At 32.7% G+C, this 19,420-nt stretch overlaps 1 protein-coding gene across 1 annotated transcript in view; it reads left to right on the forward strand.

The window, feature by feature from the left end:
* Positions 1-17,944, forward strand: part of LOC106091821 (guanine nucleotide-binding protein G(f) subunit alpha) — a 34,108-nt gene extending 16,164 nt beyond the window's left edge. The window contains exons 2-5 of the mRNA XM_013258496.2: positions 3,375-3,575; positions 5,217-5,385; positions 14,358-14,455; positions 16,234-17,944. Coding sequence (XP_013113950.1) covers positions 3,375-3,575; positions 5,217-5,385; positions 14,358-14,455; positions 16,234-16,930 — 1,165 coding nt within the window. The 3' untranslated portion in view covers positions 16,931-17,944. The remainder of the gene's footprint in view (positions 1-3,374; positions 3,576-5,216; positions 5,386-14,357; positions 14,456-16,233) is intronic.
* The last annotated feature ends 1,476 nt before the right edge of the window (positions 17,945-19,420 follow it).

Below are 19,420 nucleotides of genomic sequence, written 5' to 3' on the forward strand. Positions count from 1 at the left end.
GAAACCTCAATTTTCATCCGAATTGACGGGTGATTAACCAGATATAGCTCCCACATAAACCGATCTCCTGATTTGACTTCCTGAGCCCCTGAAAGAAACAATTTTTGTCCGATTTGGCTGAAATTTTGTATATGGTGTTCTGTTATGACTCCCAACAACTGTGTCAAGTACGGTCCAAACGGGTGAATAACCAGATATAGCTCCCATATAAACCGATCCCCTGATTTGACTTCCTGAGCCCCTGGAAGAAACAATTTTTTTCCGATTTGGCTGAAATTTTGTATATGGTGTTCTGTTATGACTCCCAACAACTGTGTCAAGTACGGTTAAAATCGGCCAAGGACATGATATAGCTCCCATATAAACCGATCTCCCCATTTGACTTCTTAAGCCACTGGAAGCCAAAATGTTTGTCCGATTTGGCTGAAATTTTGTACATAGTGTTCTGTCATGACTTTCAACAACCATGCCAAGTACGGTCCAAATCGGTCTTTAACCTGACATAGCTCCCATATAAACCGATCTCCCGCTTTAACTTCTTGAGCCTTTACAAGCCGCATAAAGGCGTATAGCATATAGTGTTCTGTTATGAGTCTCAACAACTGCGCCAAGTACTGTCCAATTCGGTCTATAACTAGATATAGCTCCCATATTTTAGTAGAATCCATGGTGGTGGGTTCCCAAGATTCGGCCCAGCCAAAATTACCACGCCTTTACTTGTTAATTCTCTCTATATGTAAAAAATAATTTTTTTGACTAAATGATTGATGATTTGCAAAATCTTTGCAAACAATCCTTTATCAATAAAAATTATTATTTTTAAAATAAATAAAAAAAACAGAAAAACGAGGCGTATAGCCCTAGGCATGTTTACTCTTTGCTTTCTCAACAACGACTGAAACAAAGAGAATGAGAATATGTGTGACTTGCCATCAACGCTACCGTAAAGGGCTGGCCATCACTGATTTACATTTTGTGGGCACATACAGGGTGGCTGATGAAAGCCGCTACCAAAAAAAATGTAATAACTTTTTTTCTATTTAATAATAATAATTTAATAATTAATTTAATTAATTAATTAATTAATTTAATTAATAATAATTTAATAATTAATTTAATAATTTAATTTAACATGAATAAAAGAAAAATGTATTCCATACACCGAAAAAAAAATGTAGCAATATTCATCATTGTAGCAATATTCATCAGCCACCCTGTATACATTGAAATTGTATACATCTTTTTTCTTTCGGTGCACTTGCAGTACCATATATACACTTTTTTCTCATATATTGGAATGCAAGTGAATATTTCATATGGGTTAATTAACTTTTATAAGTGCTAACAGAACATGTGGCTCTCCAATCGCTTGGAAACAAACGATTACACATAACCATGCAGTGTTGTAATGTTAACGTAGCAACAAGGGATTTATACAAAAGCACGAGTAAATTGCAAGATAATCACTGATAAACTTAAAAAAAAGATAATAATTTTCTTAAGATCACCAACCGATAATGCATGAATATGAGTTTTTATAATTTATTGACACCATATGTTCTTATGATTAGAAGCCCGTACTGTTAATCCTTTTAAAGTTTACAATGTTAAGATAAAAATAAATAAATATTAAAAGATATTAAAATATAATATGAAGAGCTTAAAACTAAAAAAATGGAAATAAGATATAAATGTATGTAATAAACAAAAATATAAAAAACAAGTAATAGTCCGATTCGGACCATAAGTGCATTGAACGTTGAAGACCACAGTAGTAGTCATTGGGTAATATTTTACCCCAATTCTTATTCGGAGCAAAATCGAATAAGAATTCTTAACGAAAAATATATGGAGTGGTTGACACGATTTCAGAACGAAATGTCGTAGGGAAATCTGATGTTTCTACCGATGATGCTGACAGAATTCTAAACCAAAATTATAGGAAATTCGGAAGGGAAGTTCGAGTTGTTAAGACTTCTCAACGAATTCTGGATGTTCAGGATGGGTTTTCCGACTTGTCTTGTTGATTTCTGATCGGAATTATATTAGAATTCCTTAAGAATTTGAATGTTTTTCCGACTCGTCGTATCAGTATCAATTTCTGACCGAATTCTGGAATAAAACTTTGTAGAATTCGGATCTTTTTTTCTATTTGTCTTATCGAATTCTAACCAATTCTGAACAATTTCTTGCAGTATTCGAATGTGTTCTGTTATGACTCTCAACAACTGCGCCAAGTGTGGTCCAATTCGGTCTATAACCTTATATTGCTCCCATATAAACCGTTCTCCCGATTTGAGCCCCTGGAAGCCACAATTTTCGTTCAATTTGGCTGACATTTTGTACATGGTATTCTATTATGACTCCCAATAACTGTGCCAAGTACGGTTCAAATCGGTCTATAACTAGATATAGCTCCCATATTTTAGCAGAATCCATGGCGTAGGGTTCCAAAGATTCGGCCTGCCCGAATGTTTTTTCTGACTCGTCGTATCAATTTCTGACTGAATTCTGGCATAAAACTTTATAGAATTCCGATGTTCTTTTCGACTTGTCTTATCGAATTCTAACCAATTCTGAACTATTTCTTACAGTAGTCGAATGTGTTTTCCAACGGTTCAAATTTGCTCTTGAACATTCCATCAAGAATCTTCTTTTTATAGCCGAGTCCGAACGGGAGAAGTTTTAACATGGCATAGTTACTCACAAATGCCACCTGCATGGAATAACCAAGACTGAACATTTTTTCTGATGTTCTCGCCAGGAGTCGAACCCAGGTACTCAGCGTCATAGGCGAGCATGCGAACCTCTGTACTACGATGTCAGGTTATAGACCGATTTGGACCATACTTGGCACAGTTTGCAAAAGTCATAACAGATCATATCATGTGCAAAATTTAAGCCACATCGGACAAAAATTGCGGCTTGTAAGGATTCAAGAAGTCAAATCCGAAGATCGGTTTATATGGGAGCTATATCCAAATCTTAACCGATATGGCCCATTTTCAATCCCCAAGTTTACCCCTTGGGCTGGGAAGTATCTCATAAGGATACCTTGCAACGGAATGGATGAAAGCTAGGTATGAGGCAAGGACCTATAAAAGTCTGAGAACACTTGTTTCAAGGAAGAGCACATATATAACTCACAATACTTTGAACTTTCGTTGATTAGAAGAACAGACAGGATGACAGGACTGGTAGGAGGACTTTCCAAAGGGGCAAACTTAAAGAGGTCCTGTAATGATGTAATTGTTAAACCTTTCACTATATTTCCAGCAACTTTGTCATTGAACTTTTAATGTTTGCAGTGACACTACAGGGTCGAACTACTTAATGTGCTATAATAATATTTTTTTTATTTTTTTTATTTTTAGAATGCTGCATTGTTTGCGGTCCTCCAAACCCCCACAAAGTGATAAGCAAAGAACATCACAGGAGATCGAACGCAAATGTAGTGAAATGCATAAAAACTTTCGAGAAGATGTCAAAATTCTACTACTAGGCACTGCAGAATCGGGCAAAACTACAATTTTCAAACAAATGAGAATATTACACATCAATGGCTACACAGATGAGTAAGTACTTAAGATATGTAAACCCAATATAATGTTGGAGGACCTCAATATTTGAGTGTTATTATATGCAGATGATATAACTATATCGTTATATCGATATTGCAAAATATGATATTTAAGCTTAATGACTATTGTATACAATGGAATCTTATGGTAAGTCTGGAAAAATCAAAGATAATGGTGTTCAGAAACGGAGGTCCTGCAGACAATAAATGGTCATATCGATATCAGAACATTGAAATAGTAAATGAATATTGTTGCTTGGGAATTATACTAACATTCACGATGTCATTCACAAAACATGTTGAGAAAAAGGAATAGATTATCCAAAAACTGCATTAATTCAACGTGGAACGCACTGATAAACCGACCACAGGTTACCCTTTTGTCAAAGTGGAGAATTTTTTAGAGTGTATGCAGATCTACGCAGTCGTATGCTACTCAAATATGAGGCTACTCCTGGTTTGAAGAGGTGGACAAGCTTCAAAGGTATTTTCTTAAAAGGGCTCTTAAACTTCCTGATTTTATACCGAACTACATATTGTCGTTGGAAACCGATACAGTTGACAAACACTTCTACACGCTACAAATGTATATAAATTAAATTTCCAAGGCGCTGTATCAATATGGAATCGAAAGACTGCCGCATAAACTAGCGTTGAAGGTATGGAATAGAAAAATTTTCTGGGTAGAAGTGTTAGTAAGCAGGTTGAGCGAAGCAAATATCTCAACTGATAATATTATAAGAACTGCAGAAGAATGGAATATAAAAACTAAGGCATTGATGCAAGAACTCAAATTACGAAATTATTTGGAATTAATTGATCAAGCCCTAACAAGCGAAACCCGTTACTACAGATTTTTAAATTAAAATTTTGGCGTAGATTACATGAAAGATTTCTATAATCTGGATAAAATTTCCATTATGATGAGAACCATAGCAGATATACTGCCATTAAATGGCAACTCTTTTAACCGAGCGGTTAGTACACAGTGTACCTTATGTAACACAGAGCAAAATGAAACTATTCAACATTTCATTGCAATATGCCCAATTATGAGAAAATTAAGGATTAGATATTTAGGAAAGAGTCAATTAGAAGAAGGAGAGCTAATTAGTTTATTAAATGGTGAAGAAGATAATAACTGGGAAAAATTGTACAATTATGTTTGTACTGCATTAAATTACAGAAAATGTTTAATTCATGATATAATTCATATTTCATAAATATTTAAGAAAATATACTTTTTTTTGTTTAATGTAAAGAACTTTGCAGAAGAAACTCAATTGATAATTGGTTGTGACAGACAACTTTTAGTTATTGTCACATAGTCTATATGGTATTCTTATAATAAGTTAAAAGTTTTAATAATAGATATTTGTAAAGAAAATTTTAAGAATGAATAAACTATTACTACTACTAAACTACTACTACCCAATACATATAACTACAACTTATTACGACAGTTAAGATAGCTTTAAAGTGGGCATATCTGGAATACATATTATATTCTCGTTGTCTAACAACTCAATGACAATTGAAAATTCGCATTTTCTTGAGTATTGATAAATTTCTGCCTAATTTTGAATATATTATACCCAAAGTCACGTTTTTTTGTTTTACATTTTTTTCTTTGCAGTGAACGACGCGATGAAATACCTGAAATATATCAAAATATTCATGAGTCTATATATCAACTAGTACAATATATGTCCATACTGGGTTTGGAGTACAAATGTTGTACAAGTCAGCGAAGTGCCTCCTATATACTCTCGATGGGATGGGCAGCACCCGAATATATGAATGAGGTAAGCGTAATTAATCTCAGGGCGAGTACTTCTTTAAAGGCAATTCAATCGACAAACTATACCAGCCGTTTGTTCCGTTTTGAATTTTTCGAAATTTAGAGGGTGCAATTCTTATCCGTTTTGAATGAAATCATGCAATCATGTTAAACTTGGTTCAAATCGGTCAACAACCTGATATTAATCTCAAATAAAACGATCTGCTTACCTGATTTCTTGAGCCTCTAGAGGTAGCAATACAAATTCATTTTGCCTGAAATGAGGCATGCTGAACATTCTTATGCTAAGCTGTGTTTTTCGAAACTTATGTTCAACAAAAGTTTTAGCTTATGCCAACTCTGATTGCTTAATACTACAGACTATTGTATCAGATGTCATTATGATATTTCTATCGAATATAGAGAAGTGTCATTTTAAGTGGAAAGTTATTGATAACACAAAATAGCACAGCCTTTTAGAGAGGACCAAAGATTATAATACTTTGTTAGAGCTCTCCAACAAGAGATTAACTTCAACTACCAACGTCACCATAAATTCAACACAGAATTTTCAAGCAAACAAACCCATATGAAGCCAAACGCAAAACCGCCTCTTCTAACAAACGAGGACAAGATAAATATTGAATTTAACACCACCACCACAAGTGTTTTCCATACATTGTTTGGTTTTTTTCCACGTGTTTACTTTTATTCTCTTTACCTTTTCTTGGCGTAGATTTTTCAAAAAGAAAAACTGTATCAATGAGAGACTAAAAATACAATTACCAAAAAACCATCTACTTAAATATCAATGAACAAAAGTTTTGGCAAACAAATAAATTCAATTTTAAACAATCATAGCAGACCTGAGTAAGTATAACATTTGCGTCATTGCCAAAAACAATTTTAGACGCACAAAATTTAAATCTTTGTTTTTCATCACTCCCCAATTGAGGCGGCTTATTATCTTGACAGGTCGAAAAATGAAAATTTGAGATGCCTGTCAAATTTCAATTATCGCAAATTGATATTTGACCATAGCCATAACCAATGAGGTGATGATCATTGGTGGTCTGTTCTGGGTGACGTAGGATTCTAGGCGCCTAGTTGATAATGAAATTATGTGTTGGACAGTATTTTAAATGGGTTGATATTGAAGTTTAGTTTAAAAATAACAAAACTAAATATTTCAGCCGCTACAATGCAAAATTTTCGACAAAACAGTTAATGAGAAAAAAAAGTTTGTACCAGCTTTAAGTAATCTTTTAACTTAATTTTAAGATGTCCAAAGACTGAATAACCATTTTGCAAATGCAAACTTGCCCATGAACATTCCATTAAGGAACAGTGTCAAACTTCTCACATATCCATGAATGCTATCCGATTCAAGTGTAAACTCAAAGATAAGGGGCCTACTTTTTATAGCCGAGTCCAAAAGGCGGGCCGCAGTGCGATACCTCTTTGTGGCGAAGTTTTTACATGGCTGCCATACCAAAAGGTACAGTTCCTCACAAATGTCGCCACCACTATGAACATTTTTTAGATGTTCTCGACCGAACTCGAATCCAGGCGATTAGTGTCAAAGGCGGGCTAACCTCTGCGCTTCGGTGGTCTCCAAGATTAATATGTCAGGTCTCAACATGCAAACTTTTAAACAAAACAGTTAAGAGAAAAAGTTTTTACTTTAGCTTTAAGTTTTCGTTTAACTAAATTTAAGATGCCCAAAGACCGAATAACAATTTTGTCCTAACTATAAAAAAATTTTAAACTAAATTCAAAGATGACAAAATTTTAAAATAAAAATTTCCTTTTTCGACCGGTTTGTTTCTTGATATTAAGTATTATTATGAATATTCAAACTAGATTTAAAAATGCCTAGCATTTTTGGGAAAAAAATTTTACTTGATATTAAGGAATTTCAACGCAGCAAACCTTTTTGGATAACTCAGTTTATAAGAAACACAAATTGTTCTTACCTCTAGGAGTTTTTAAGCAAAATTTAATAATCCCCAAATGAGCTCTCCACACTGAAAAAATAAGTCCCAAAATTTTACTTGATATTAAGGAATTTCAACGCAGCAAACCTTTTTGGATAACTCAGTTTATAAGAAACACAAATTGTTCTTACCTCTAGGAGTTTTTAAGCAAAATTTAATAATCCCCAAATGAGCTCTCCACACTGAAAAAATAAGTCCCAAATTTATGAAATTTTTAAACAAAATTTAAAGATGCCTTAATTTTTGAAGGGAAAATTTACTTTTGCGAAAGTTTTTTTTCTTGATATTAAGTAATTTTAAACCTGCAAAATTTTGTGTATAACTCAGTAAAGAAGAAAAAAACTCTTAGTAACATTAACGAATTTTTAAATTAGATTTAAAGTTGCCTAAATTTTTAAGGAAACAATTCCCTTCTGAAAATCTTGTTTACTTGATATTAAGGAAATTAAAAATCTTTTCGGATAACTCATTTAACAAGAGTTACTTCAATAAATTTTTAAACTAAATTCAAAGATACCCACATGAGCTCAAATTTAGGAAATTCTTAAACTTAACGTAATTTTTTTAAGGATAAATTTCCTTTTGTGCAAAATTTTTTACTTGATGTTAGGGAATTTTTAACCTGCAAAATTTTGTGTGTAAAGAAGAAAGTCTTAGTAACTGTAATGAATTTTTAAACTAGATTTAAAGATGCTTAATTTTTTAAAGGAAAAAAATCCTCTTTTGAATTTTCTTTACTTGATATTAAGGAATTTCAAAGCTGTAAACTTTTTGGATAGCTCAGTTAACAAAGAAAAACAAAATTGTCCTAACTTCAAGGAATTTTTTAAATGAATTTAAAGATACCTAAATGAGTTTTCCACACAATTTTTTCCCCAAATTTAGGAAATTCTTAAATTAAATGTAAAGATGGCTAATTTTTTAAGGAAAAATTTCCTTTTTTAAACCCGCAAAAGATTTTGAACCTTCAAATGGCAACTCATTTACGAAGAAATAAAACTTAGCATAACTTTAAGGATTTTTTAACAAAATTTAGTAAGCCCTTGCACACTTCGAAAAAGAGATTATCCCAGTATTAAGGAACTTTTTAACTAAATTAAAACATGTTCAATGATCTCTCTACACTGAAGAAAGTTTTACTAACTCTAAGGAATTTTCAAAGGAAATTTCAATATGCCTGATTTTATTAGGGACAAATGATGACAAATCATTTAAGAAGAAAAAGATGTGTCCTAACTTTCAAAAATTTTAAAAACATTGTGAATTCAAAGACACCAAAAGAGCTCTCCACACAACGAACAAATATTGTTCTAAATGTAACTTTAAGCCAAAGATTATAAACTCAATTTAAAGATGTCGATTTTTACAACTTTCTAAGAAAATATTTCCTTTGGTGAAATATTTTTTACTTGATATTAAATAAATAATATCCTAAATAGAAGTTCAATAGATGCTTAAACATGCTTCTGATCTCTAAAAACAAAAAATTTTAAATGAAGTTCCAAATATCGTTGAATTTTAGGAAATTTTCTTTTGGATAGGGATAACTTTGTACCATAGTTAAAGACGCGGAAAAGCATTTCACGTTGTAGTGTCCTAATTTTTAATTCTTCGTAAGTAAAGGTGCATAGTTTTAGTATAGTATTTTTCAAATTGAGAGTCATGTGTGAAGTTAAATGATGAATCAGTTACGGAAAGCTGTATCCGTTAGAATATAATGACTTAGGTTTAAAGATAGCGTCTTTATTTTGATGACAAGCTTCTTTGGTAATCATTACTTCTTTAAAGGAAAAAATCTTTAACTTTGAGTTATCTTTTTTTTGTGTGCACTGAAAAAGCTTTTTTTACGCTAAATTTAAAAATTCCCCAGAAACCAGCATTTAGAATTGTAGCCAAATCGGTAAAAAGTAAAAAAAGTATTAAATTCGGCGAACTTTGGTTACCCAAAAGATTTCGTTAAAGTACGGTTAAAAATTCACGATTCTGAACCTATAGTAGATATACAGAAGTATGGTTCGATATGGACCAAACTCGCCACAACTCACTGTTTAAAATTTCAGCAAAATCTGGTAATAAAAGAGTCTTATATGGGTTCCCATAAATCGGGAGATCGCTATATATGGCAGCTATATCCAAAACGATCTGATCTGCACCATATTCGGGGATGATGTATAGAGATTTAACATAGCTCGCTCTACTTAATTTCAGCAAAATCGGGGTATAAATACGCCATTTTTTGGGTGAAAGACCTTCAATCGGGAGATCGGTCTATATGGAGGCTATACCCAAATATAGTCTAATCTAAACCGTACTTGACACGGATATCGGAAGGATGAACACAGCTTACTGTGTTATATATCAGGGAAATCGGGCAATAAATGTGACTTAATGTGCCTAGGACCTTAAATCGGAAGGTAGGTCTGTATGGGGGCTATATTAAGATAAATACCGATTTGACCCATATTGAGCACAAATGTCTAAACTTTAGCCCAATCGGGAATAAATACAGCTTTTATGAGCAGGAGACCTTCAATCGGGAGATCCGTTTATATGGGGGCAATATTAAGATATAGACTGATATGAACAACTTTCATCACAGATGTCGACACAGAAGTCATTGTGCTAAATGTGGCTCTAATGAGCCTAGGACCTTAAATCGGGAGATCGGCCGTTATGGGGCCTATATTAAGATACAGACCGATCTGGAGCATATTTGGCACATTTTGGCACAGATCGGTCTATTTGGGGCCTATATCAAGATACAGTCCGTTATAGCCCATTTTCGAACAAAACCTGCCAATGGACAAAAAAGAATGTGCGCAAAGTTTTAGCTTAATACCTTCGTTCGTTAAAGACTATAGCGAACGGACTGACTTGGCTACGTAGTCTTATATTTTCACGTCGGTCTTATTTTCACGGTCGGAAATTAATAATTCGATGTGTTGCTAAATATGGAGCTGCTGTAATTTTTGCTTCAATACGAAACATTTTCTGCTGTTTTCAGATTGTAAACTGATGATTGTAGTTCTTAATGTCAAAAATGCTTTAAAACCCTGTATTACATCTTGTGTTTTAGTTTTAATGTTTTTCAGAACATTTTCTACAAATTAAAATTTTTTGAATGATTCCAATTGACATAGGCAAATTTTTGGCAAAAATTCTTTTTGACTATTAACAAAAAATCAACTCCTAACATAGTATAAAATATACAATAACTTCCAAGAAGTTGCCTAACTCTCGTTTTGATCTTCAACATTTTGAAACTGTTTCCTTCAAAGGTTGAACATTTTTAGTTTAAAATCGGCAAACAGTTTCCCGAAATCCCTGCTAATCCTTTTGGTGACTTCAACAGATAATGTGATTTATATGGAACTACGTTATCAGCCGGAATCGATATTGCTACTTTTGGAAATTTCACAGAAACAGTGCTATCACTGGAGTTCGCCAAATCGATTAATAACTACTTTATATGCTGAAGTTCCACAGAATTTGCAATATTAGTGGAAGTCGTCAAACATTCTTGTAATCAGTCGAAGTCGTGTTAATCCATTTAACTGATGACAAGGAGAGTTCCACAGAACTCGTGATATCACCAGCCAAACAGATTCGCAAGCCAAGCAATTATAATGTTGATTCTGCATTTAATTTGAAATAACACACAAATTATACCTATTTTTGTATATATTATATCTCTTTGCAGTGAACTACCTAATTCAATAATTTCCCGTTATTATCTCTCTCACTGCCAAAAGCATCTTCATTAGAAGCATTGTCCATTCCCTTCGAATTGGCAATTTTAATTAAAAAAGCTTACAAAATCTTATAAAATTGCATTTCTTCTTAAAAGTTGTTCGTTGATAGTAACACTTATCTTGCTCTATGGAAAAAAATTCTAAACTAAATAAATTATCAATAAACCCATTTAACAACAGATAACAATGGAAAATAACTAAATCCCACAAAATAAACACAAAGTCCCATGCTGACGATAATTACAAAGTTCCCCCAGTGACCCTCATTTCTGAAAGTGGCTTTTTGCTTAGTGGTAGTGTTGAGTTGTGGCAGCAGGTTCATTGAACCATCTTCCATTTGGTAGTGAAGTTACAGCTACAGCTAAATTATCTTTCGACCATTAACCTGTATTTTCATGTAATCAGAAAATAAGTAATTTCTGCAAATATTATGCTTACATTGTCACGGTTATGTACACAAGGTCAAGATATATTCTTATTTTAAGTAGAAAAATTAAACTTTTGCTTTACAATGTATTTATTAAGAATGTTTGATCTGAATGTGTTCCTTTAAACTTAAAGTAATGGGATTTAGTTCAAAAACCAAGTTGTATTTTTATTTTAAGAAAAAAAAAGGAACTGTTGCTGTTCAACAATGTTTTAGCATTGAATGCAACATATTTAATTGCGATATAGTAGATTGATCTGTTGCACTGTTCTTCATTACAGTTTAAAAGTTATTTATTTATTTATTAATGCAAATTTTGTCCATGGCTAATGTTCTCATTAGGGGAGGGATGGCAACTCAGACATTTCGACTCAATTATGGATATCAAATTCGTACTTCACTTCCAAATCCCTTTAATTTGAGCCCCATATCGCCATGCCCGGTAAATGTGAACCGATTGGAGGGTGTTTTGGGGCTGGGGCGGCCACCGGCACTTTGCACTGAAAATGGATATCAAAGATAGATATCGTTCTTTATCCTCAACGGAAATGAAGTTCAGTTTAGGGGATGCTTTAGGGTGTATCCCAATACAAATTTTAATGTCATATTCGTAATCTACTCCCTAATACCTTTCATTTGGCTATATGGGACATCCATGGTCGGCTAATATCCCTATTTGGGAGTTTGCGACCTCCAATTACTTGGACCTAATATTTTATGCCATATTTGTAATCTTCTGCCTAATACTTTTCGTTTGAGTTCCATATTGACATGAAATTCGAATATATCTGTTTAGAGGAATTTTAGGGTTGAGAATGTCCAATCTGATTATTTACTTTTTAACTTCAATTAATGGGATTTGGTTTATAAACATTCTAATAAGGCGATGCTTAAAGCTTTCATTTGCTGTACGACAATGTTTTGAAATTGAATACAGAAGTTTCAACTCTTATATTGTTCTTCATTACAGCTTGAAAATTATATTTACAATATATTTAAAATCAGAATGTTTGATCTGATAGTGTTCCTTCAAAGTTAAAATGATCGGATTTAGTTTAAAAGTCAAAGAGTATTTTGGTTTTAAGAAGAATAATTTTCGTTCGAATATGTTTTCGAATTGGATACAACAGATTTAATAGCAATATTGTAATTTGAACTGTTGTATTGTTCATCATTACAGTTTAATAGTTATATTTACTATATATTCAAATTCAAAGTGTTCGATCTGAATATCTAGTTTTTAACTTCAATTAATGAGATTTGGTTTATAAATATTCTATTGAAGTGACACTTAAATTATCTTAACTCTATAAAGCTAGAAACAATACGCTTTCATATGCTGTTCGACAATGTTTTGAAATTTAATACAGAAGTTTGAACTGTTGCATTGTTCTTCATTACAGCTTGGAAGTAATATTTACAATAATCAGAATATTTGATCTGATAGTGTTCCTTTAAACTTAAAATAATGGGATTTAGATTCAAAGTCAAAGTGTATTTGTGTTTTAAGAAGAAAAATTTTTGTTCGACAATGTTTTAGTATTGGATACACAAGATTTAATAGCAATATAATAGTTTGAACTGTTGTGTTGTTCTTCATTACAGTTTAATAGTAATATATACAATTTATTCACATTCACAGTGTTTGATTTGACCATTTAGTTTTAAACTTCAATTAATAGGATTTGGTTTAGAAATGTTCTAATGAGGCGATACTTAAACTATATTAACTACTATAAAGCTAGAAACTATTGTAAAAGCTTTCATTTGCTGTACGACAATGTTTTGAAATTGAATACAGAAGTTTGAACTCTTGTATTATTCTTCATTACAGTTTAAAAGTAATATTTACAATATATTTTAAAATCAGAATGTTTGATCTGATAGTACTCCTTCAAAGTGTATTTTTGTTTTAAGAAGAATAATTTTAGTTCGAATATGTTTAAGAATTGGATACAACAGATTTAATAGCAATATTGTAATTTGAACTGTTGTATTGTTCTTCATTACAGTTTAATAGTTATATTTACAATATGTTCACATTCAGAGAGTTCGATATGAACATTTAGTTTTGAACTTCAATTAATGTGATTTGTCATACAAATATTCTAAAGAGGGCATATTTAAACTATATTTACTACAATAAAGCTAGAAATCGTAAGCATTGATTTTAAAACTGAAACCAGATAACAATGGATAGATGGATACATGAATACGGCAATATATTCACTTGGCTGTTATGAAAATCTTAGACAATAAAGCTATTTTCATGCGGCTGTCTGTTCGTTGCAATCATCCTACAGTTTTAAAACCATAGCTTAAAGTTTAAAAATATTTGAAGTTTAACAGTTTTCCATTGACGTGGATTATTGTATACATCAAATGCGACTAACAATACCCATCTTTTCACAATTGCAAATCATTACAACCAGAACATAAAAACAATCCGCTACACTATTTCTTCACTGTGATAAAGATTGTCATATATTAATAGCAAACACTATATTATTTCTGGAAAATCCCTCTAAGGTTACAATTTAATATACACAATACTCGTATATAAATCAAAAAAGTATATATTAATCGTCTTGATACCCATTTATGTAGCAATCTAATAGAGATAAGATTAAAATGCTGAAGTTCTGTTATATTAATAATAATAATAACAATTGGACACGTACTAAATAGAATTCTCCTTTATTGGGTGATTTTTGTTGCATTTATGTTGTGCGTAAAGAAGGCAAATCTTTTATTATCACAGATTGTACAAATCTTTAAGAGTTGTAGTACTAACATTTCTCTTTTGTTCTTATTCTTTTAGGAATATTGCGATCATGTCATCACATTGTGGAATGATTTCGGTATAAGAACATGCTATGAACGTTCAAATGAATTTCCTCTTTCGGATAGTACAAAATAGTAAGTATTGAAAAATTTTGTAGCATTAAATGAAACATAAAAACAAGTTAGGAAAGGCAAAAGTCGGGCGGTGCCTACTTTACAATAACCTACGAAAATGCAAATATGCCCATGAACATTCCATTAAGGAATACCTACACCTACCCTAGAAGTGAAAATTGGGCAATAGCACAATATGGACCCTACGTCTAATTCTTTACCGATGACAAATGTTTACAGATGGGTAATAAAGCAATCCGTACCAAATTTCCAGCAAATCTTTTCAACATTTCTTATAACTAAGACTTCTTAAATGAAAATAGGGCGATGCATATATATGGGGCTATATATTTATCTAAACCTTAACATGTCAACAGTCAGTCATAAAAGAACCAATTGTGCCAAATTTTAAAGGGTCGGTTGAAAAAAATGGAAACTAGATCGAAATCAGAGCCAATTTCTATCAAATCCCAAAAGAAATGTTGGGCAACATTTTGGGAAGAACGGTTGATAAATGGGATGGTAGAGAACTAACAAGATATATGTGGGAGTCGATTTTGACCAAGGTACGGACATAGTGCACAGATAACAAATAAAAACGTATTAAGTTCGGCCGTGGCAAGCTTTTGATACCCACCACCATGGATATATTTATTATAACACTTCTATATCCATATTAAACCCAAATATAGTCCGATCTTAATCATGTTTGGTTCAGGTGCCGAGAAGCTCTATATAAGTAACAGTTACTTTCAGCTTCAGCGAAATCGGATAATAAGCGCGCCGCTCATGTGATTAAGCCTCAATTCGGATGATCGATCTATATGACATCTATATCTAAATATGGTTCGATCTGGACAATACGTGGTTGTCGGGAGTCTTAAAGCAACTCACTGTTTTAAATTTCAGCAAAATCGGATAATAAATGCGCCTTTTATGGTCTTTAGGCCGTACAGCTGAAGATTGGTCTCTATGGCGGCTATGTCTAAATTTAGCCCGATCTGGACCATTTTCGCGACAGATATTAGGAGTCTTAATACAACTAACTCACTGTTAAAAAGCGTAATAAAAATTTAAAAAGTGTAAAATATTATGTAAAAAAGTGTAAAAATCTAACTACGTTTTTTTTAATTTTTCAACTTGATCCATAACTTAAGGAAAAAATTTGCTATTGTAGCTTAGAATTAGGATTTTTTTTTGGAATAATTAAAAAAAAACCCAAGAAAATCACAACGAGTGAACGAATTGACAAAAACTAATGGGGCGTCGCCATTGTATGTTATTCTATTGATATTTTCGTCCAGCTGTTGATTGGTGGAACCATCAGAACGCCGAGGTTTAAATCAGGGGTGGAACTACCTTTTTATATATGTTTTTGGTAACCTAAAAAGCACCAAATCTGGTGCGAAAAGCATTAAGTTGGCATCCCTGATTTGGACTGTATAGTTCTAAAATATAGAATGTGATTGTAGCACAGAGGTTAACATGCCCGCCCATGACCCCAATAGCCAGAGTGCGAATCCATGGAAGAGGTGTCGCACTGCATGGAAGAGGTGTCGCACTGCGGCACGCCTTTCGGACTCGGCTATATAAAAAGGTTCCTTATCTTTGAGCTTAAAACTTGAACCGGGCAGCACTCATTGATATCTGAGAAGTTTGCCCCCGTTCCTTAATAGAATGTTCATGGGCAAATTAGCATTTTGTTCTAAAATCCAAAATAATACAATATATATCTTACATGGTTTTTATTTTATATTGTAACTAACCATTTTCGCTCTTCTTTTTTTCTCTTCTTGCAGTTTTCTGGATAATTTTGAACGCATCTCCCAGGATAACTATATACCTACCACCGAGGATATTCTACACAGTCGTAAAGTTACAACCGGCATTCATAACATCTCCTTCCGTGTGCCCATACCAGACTATTTGGGTGGCGGTGAACAAGTTTTCCATATGTGGGATGTAGGCGGTCAACGTAATCAGCGCAACAAATGGATACAAGTTTTCGATGGCATACATGCGGTACTCTTCCTCATCTCATGCAGTGATTTCGATCAGTCACTACTAGAAGATGCATCCCAGAATCGGCTGCAGGAGGCTTTAAATCTTTTCCGTAGCGTTTGGCAAAATCGTTTCTTGGCCGCTGCTGGTTTTATTGTATTCCTTAATAAACAGGATATTATGGAGCGTAAAATTGCCTCAGGCAAACACATTGTCGATTATTTCCCAGAATTTGAGGAGTTCTGCAACAGTCCACAGGCGGAAAGTTGTTTCGATGAATGTGATTGGACCAAGAAGTTTATAAAACAAAAACTTATTGATATCACTGAGGAGCCTGTCAAACGACCATCTCGTAATCTCATCAACCATCAGACGAAACGTGAATGTTACTACCATTTCACAGTGGCCACCGATACCTGTTGCATACGCAAGGTGTTCAATGATGTGCACCAGATGATATTACATGATAATTTGGCGCAAATTGGACTTTTCTGATGGAGCAAATGGCTCAAACCTTTCATAGACTGTGATTTTTTAGCCATTAAGTTGATAATTCTAAGAAATGTCTACCTTTTTTAAGATTTATTACACAAAACCCCATCATCACCATCTAGCAAACGATTACAATAATTTTAAAGATTTTACTACCTAAACTAATCATATAGCTTGTAGAGAACTTAATCGAAATTTCAAATTAATACAATAACAATTTATCTATAGTTTTGTTTAACCTCGCGCTGTTCTGTTCGATAACGAAAAGATATGCCAACAGCTATTGTTCTTTCTAAACTGAAGAATGAGAAAAATTATTTTTTTTTGGCTTTATTACAATGCCAAGCACGTATTGTTGGCTGTTATCGCATGATATCGATTACTATCTATATAGCTCATGCTTGATTTTAACTCTATCGTGTGCAAGTCAGATGATTGAATATATCGAATTTGCACTTGATTTCCATGTGCGATTATGTTATACGGAATAGTTATAGATATCATGCGACAAGGACCTATAGCACCAGCTTTGTACTGGCAATGGAGCCACAACTTCAATTCGAGACCAATAGGTTGTCGAAACAATATTTGCTGTGTTTTATTTTAGTACTACACAATTCAAATGATGATTTATATGTTATCATTATATGTTGTCGCATGATGTACTATCGGTTATGATTTATCAATTGTTATTATTTGTAAACGCACATGATGCACTCTCGGTTATGATTTTTCGGTTATTATTATCTGTAATCGCATGATGCACTATCCTCCTTATATTCCAAGTTAAGCCATTCGATAAATTTCCAGATTATCGATAGTCAGTTTTATTAATTCTGTACAACTGTATTCCATAATCCATTTTCACCGTGTTTTCCTTCAATTCTATCAGTTTATATCATATGTACTGAAAAGAATTCCTGTGGCAAGTTGTACTGATTGGTTATCGATATCATGCGATATAAGATAATAATAAACCATAAATCGTAATTTTCACTGTATGTTACAACAATGAAACACAGCAACAAATTCGAAATATTTCGATAACCTTTTATCGAAGTGCATTTAATACATTAAACGTCAAAATAGAACAGTACATTAGTACACAGGATATATATCGATATTCATATGAAAGCAATCAATGTTTGATGCTTAAATAACACAACTATTGTATTATTCATGATAACGTACTAAAAACTTGCAATCCATAGTCATCGATGTCTATATTATAATATGTTACAGCAAGTTTTATATTTCATCTCTAAGTCAAATTCAGTGTAATCATCATCGAATGTTACCGATCACTATCTTGTAGAACTTTACACTGGATATCTACTATTTCCGCTAAAATTTCTAAAAGTTAATAGTTCCATTATTTTAATGGTCTTTTTCTCATATTTCAGTTTAAATTTAACTTGGATCGTTGCATTTATCGATAAGTCAACAATGCAAAGTGTATTGAGAGATTGAAGATTTTTGTTTACCAAATTTTCATTTAAAACGCTTATCTTAAAATAGCTGAAAGAATAGTTTCAAAATCTCGTTTGAGCAGGAAATCTCTGGAAAGCCTGGTATTCAAGAATATTGCCTTAAATTACGTAACCCATTCTATATTTAAGTTTTATGTAACTTTTCAAATTTTATAACTAATAAAACATAACATTCTCTGTAGCTTTTTGTAAAAATATGGAAAAAAACATTAAGAAAATCGAAGAATTACATTTTAGAATTGTAAGAAACATTACGAAATATTTCTATACCATGCAATATTTTTTATTGATTTTTAGTAAAAGTTTTACTAAAAATCAATAACCATTTTTAGTAAAGCAATAAGTTAATAATTTATTAACTTTATATAAACTTTTATACTTTATACAATAGTTTTTAAGAATAATTACTAATCTTAGTGTAATTGATTTAAGTATTAAGACTAGCCTTTTCTAAACTTTAATATAATATAAGAATACACTGACAGAAAAAAACTTTTCAGTAGTTTTTATTTAAAACAGGTAAGGACGGCCTAAAGTCGGGTGATGCCGACTTTTTGATACCCTACACCACATTGGATATGCAGGCTAAATGCTGGAAACCAAAATTTATATAAAATTTAAGTGTAGATATTCAACCAAAATCTGTCATAGACAAAATCGTGCAAAATTTTTGAGAAGATGCTTGATTAATGCGTCAGCCAAAGCTCAGAAAGTGAAAATCCGGAGATACATTTACATTGGAGATATAAATTTTGATGAAATTTTCCAGTGATCAAAAAAGGCCATAAGAGAAACCCTTGTGCAAAAATTTGGGAGGATCAGTTGAATGGGTCGCCCACCAAAGATGAGTTCACTTGGAGGCCAGTTTGGCCCATTGTGGTAAATGCAAATTTTGCCCATGAACATTCCACTAAGGAACAGGGGCAAACTTCTCGCATATCAATGAGAGCAGTCCGATTCAAATTTTGAGCTCAATGATAAGGGGCCTCCTTTTTATAGCCAA

Source organism: Stomoxys calcitrans, chromosome 1, assembly GCF_963082655.1.
Source record: "Stomoxys calcitrans chromosome 1, idStoCalc2.1, whole genome shotgun sequence".
In the NCBI taxonomy this organism is placed as follows: Eukaryota; Metazoa; Arthropoda; class Insecta; order Diptera; family Muscidae; genus Stomoxys; species Stomoxys calcitrans.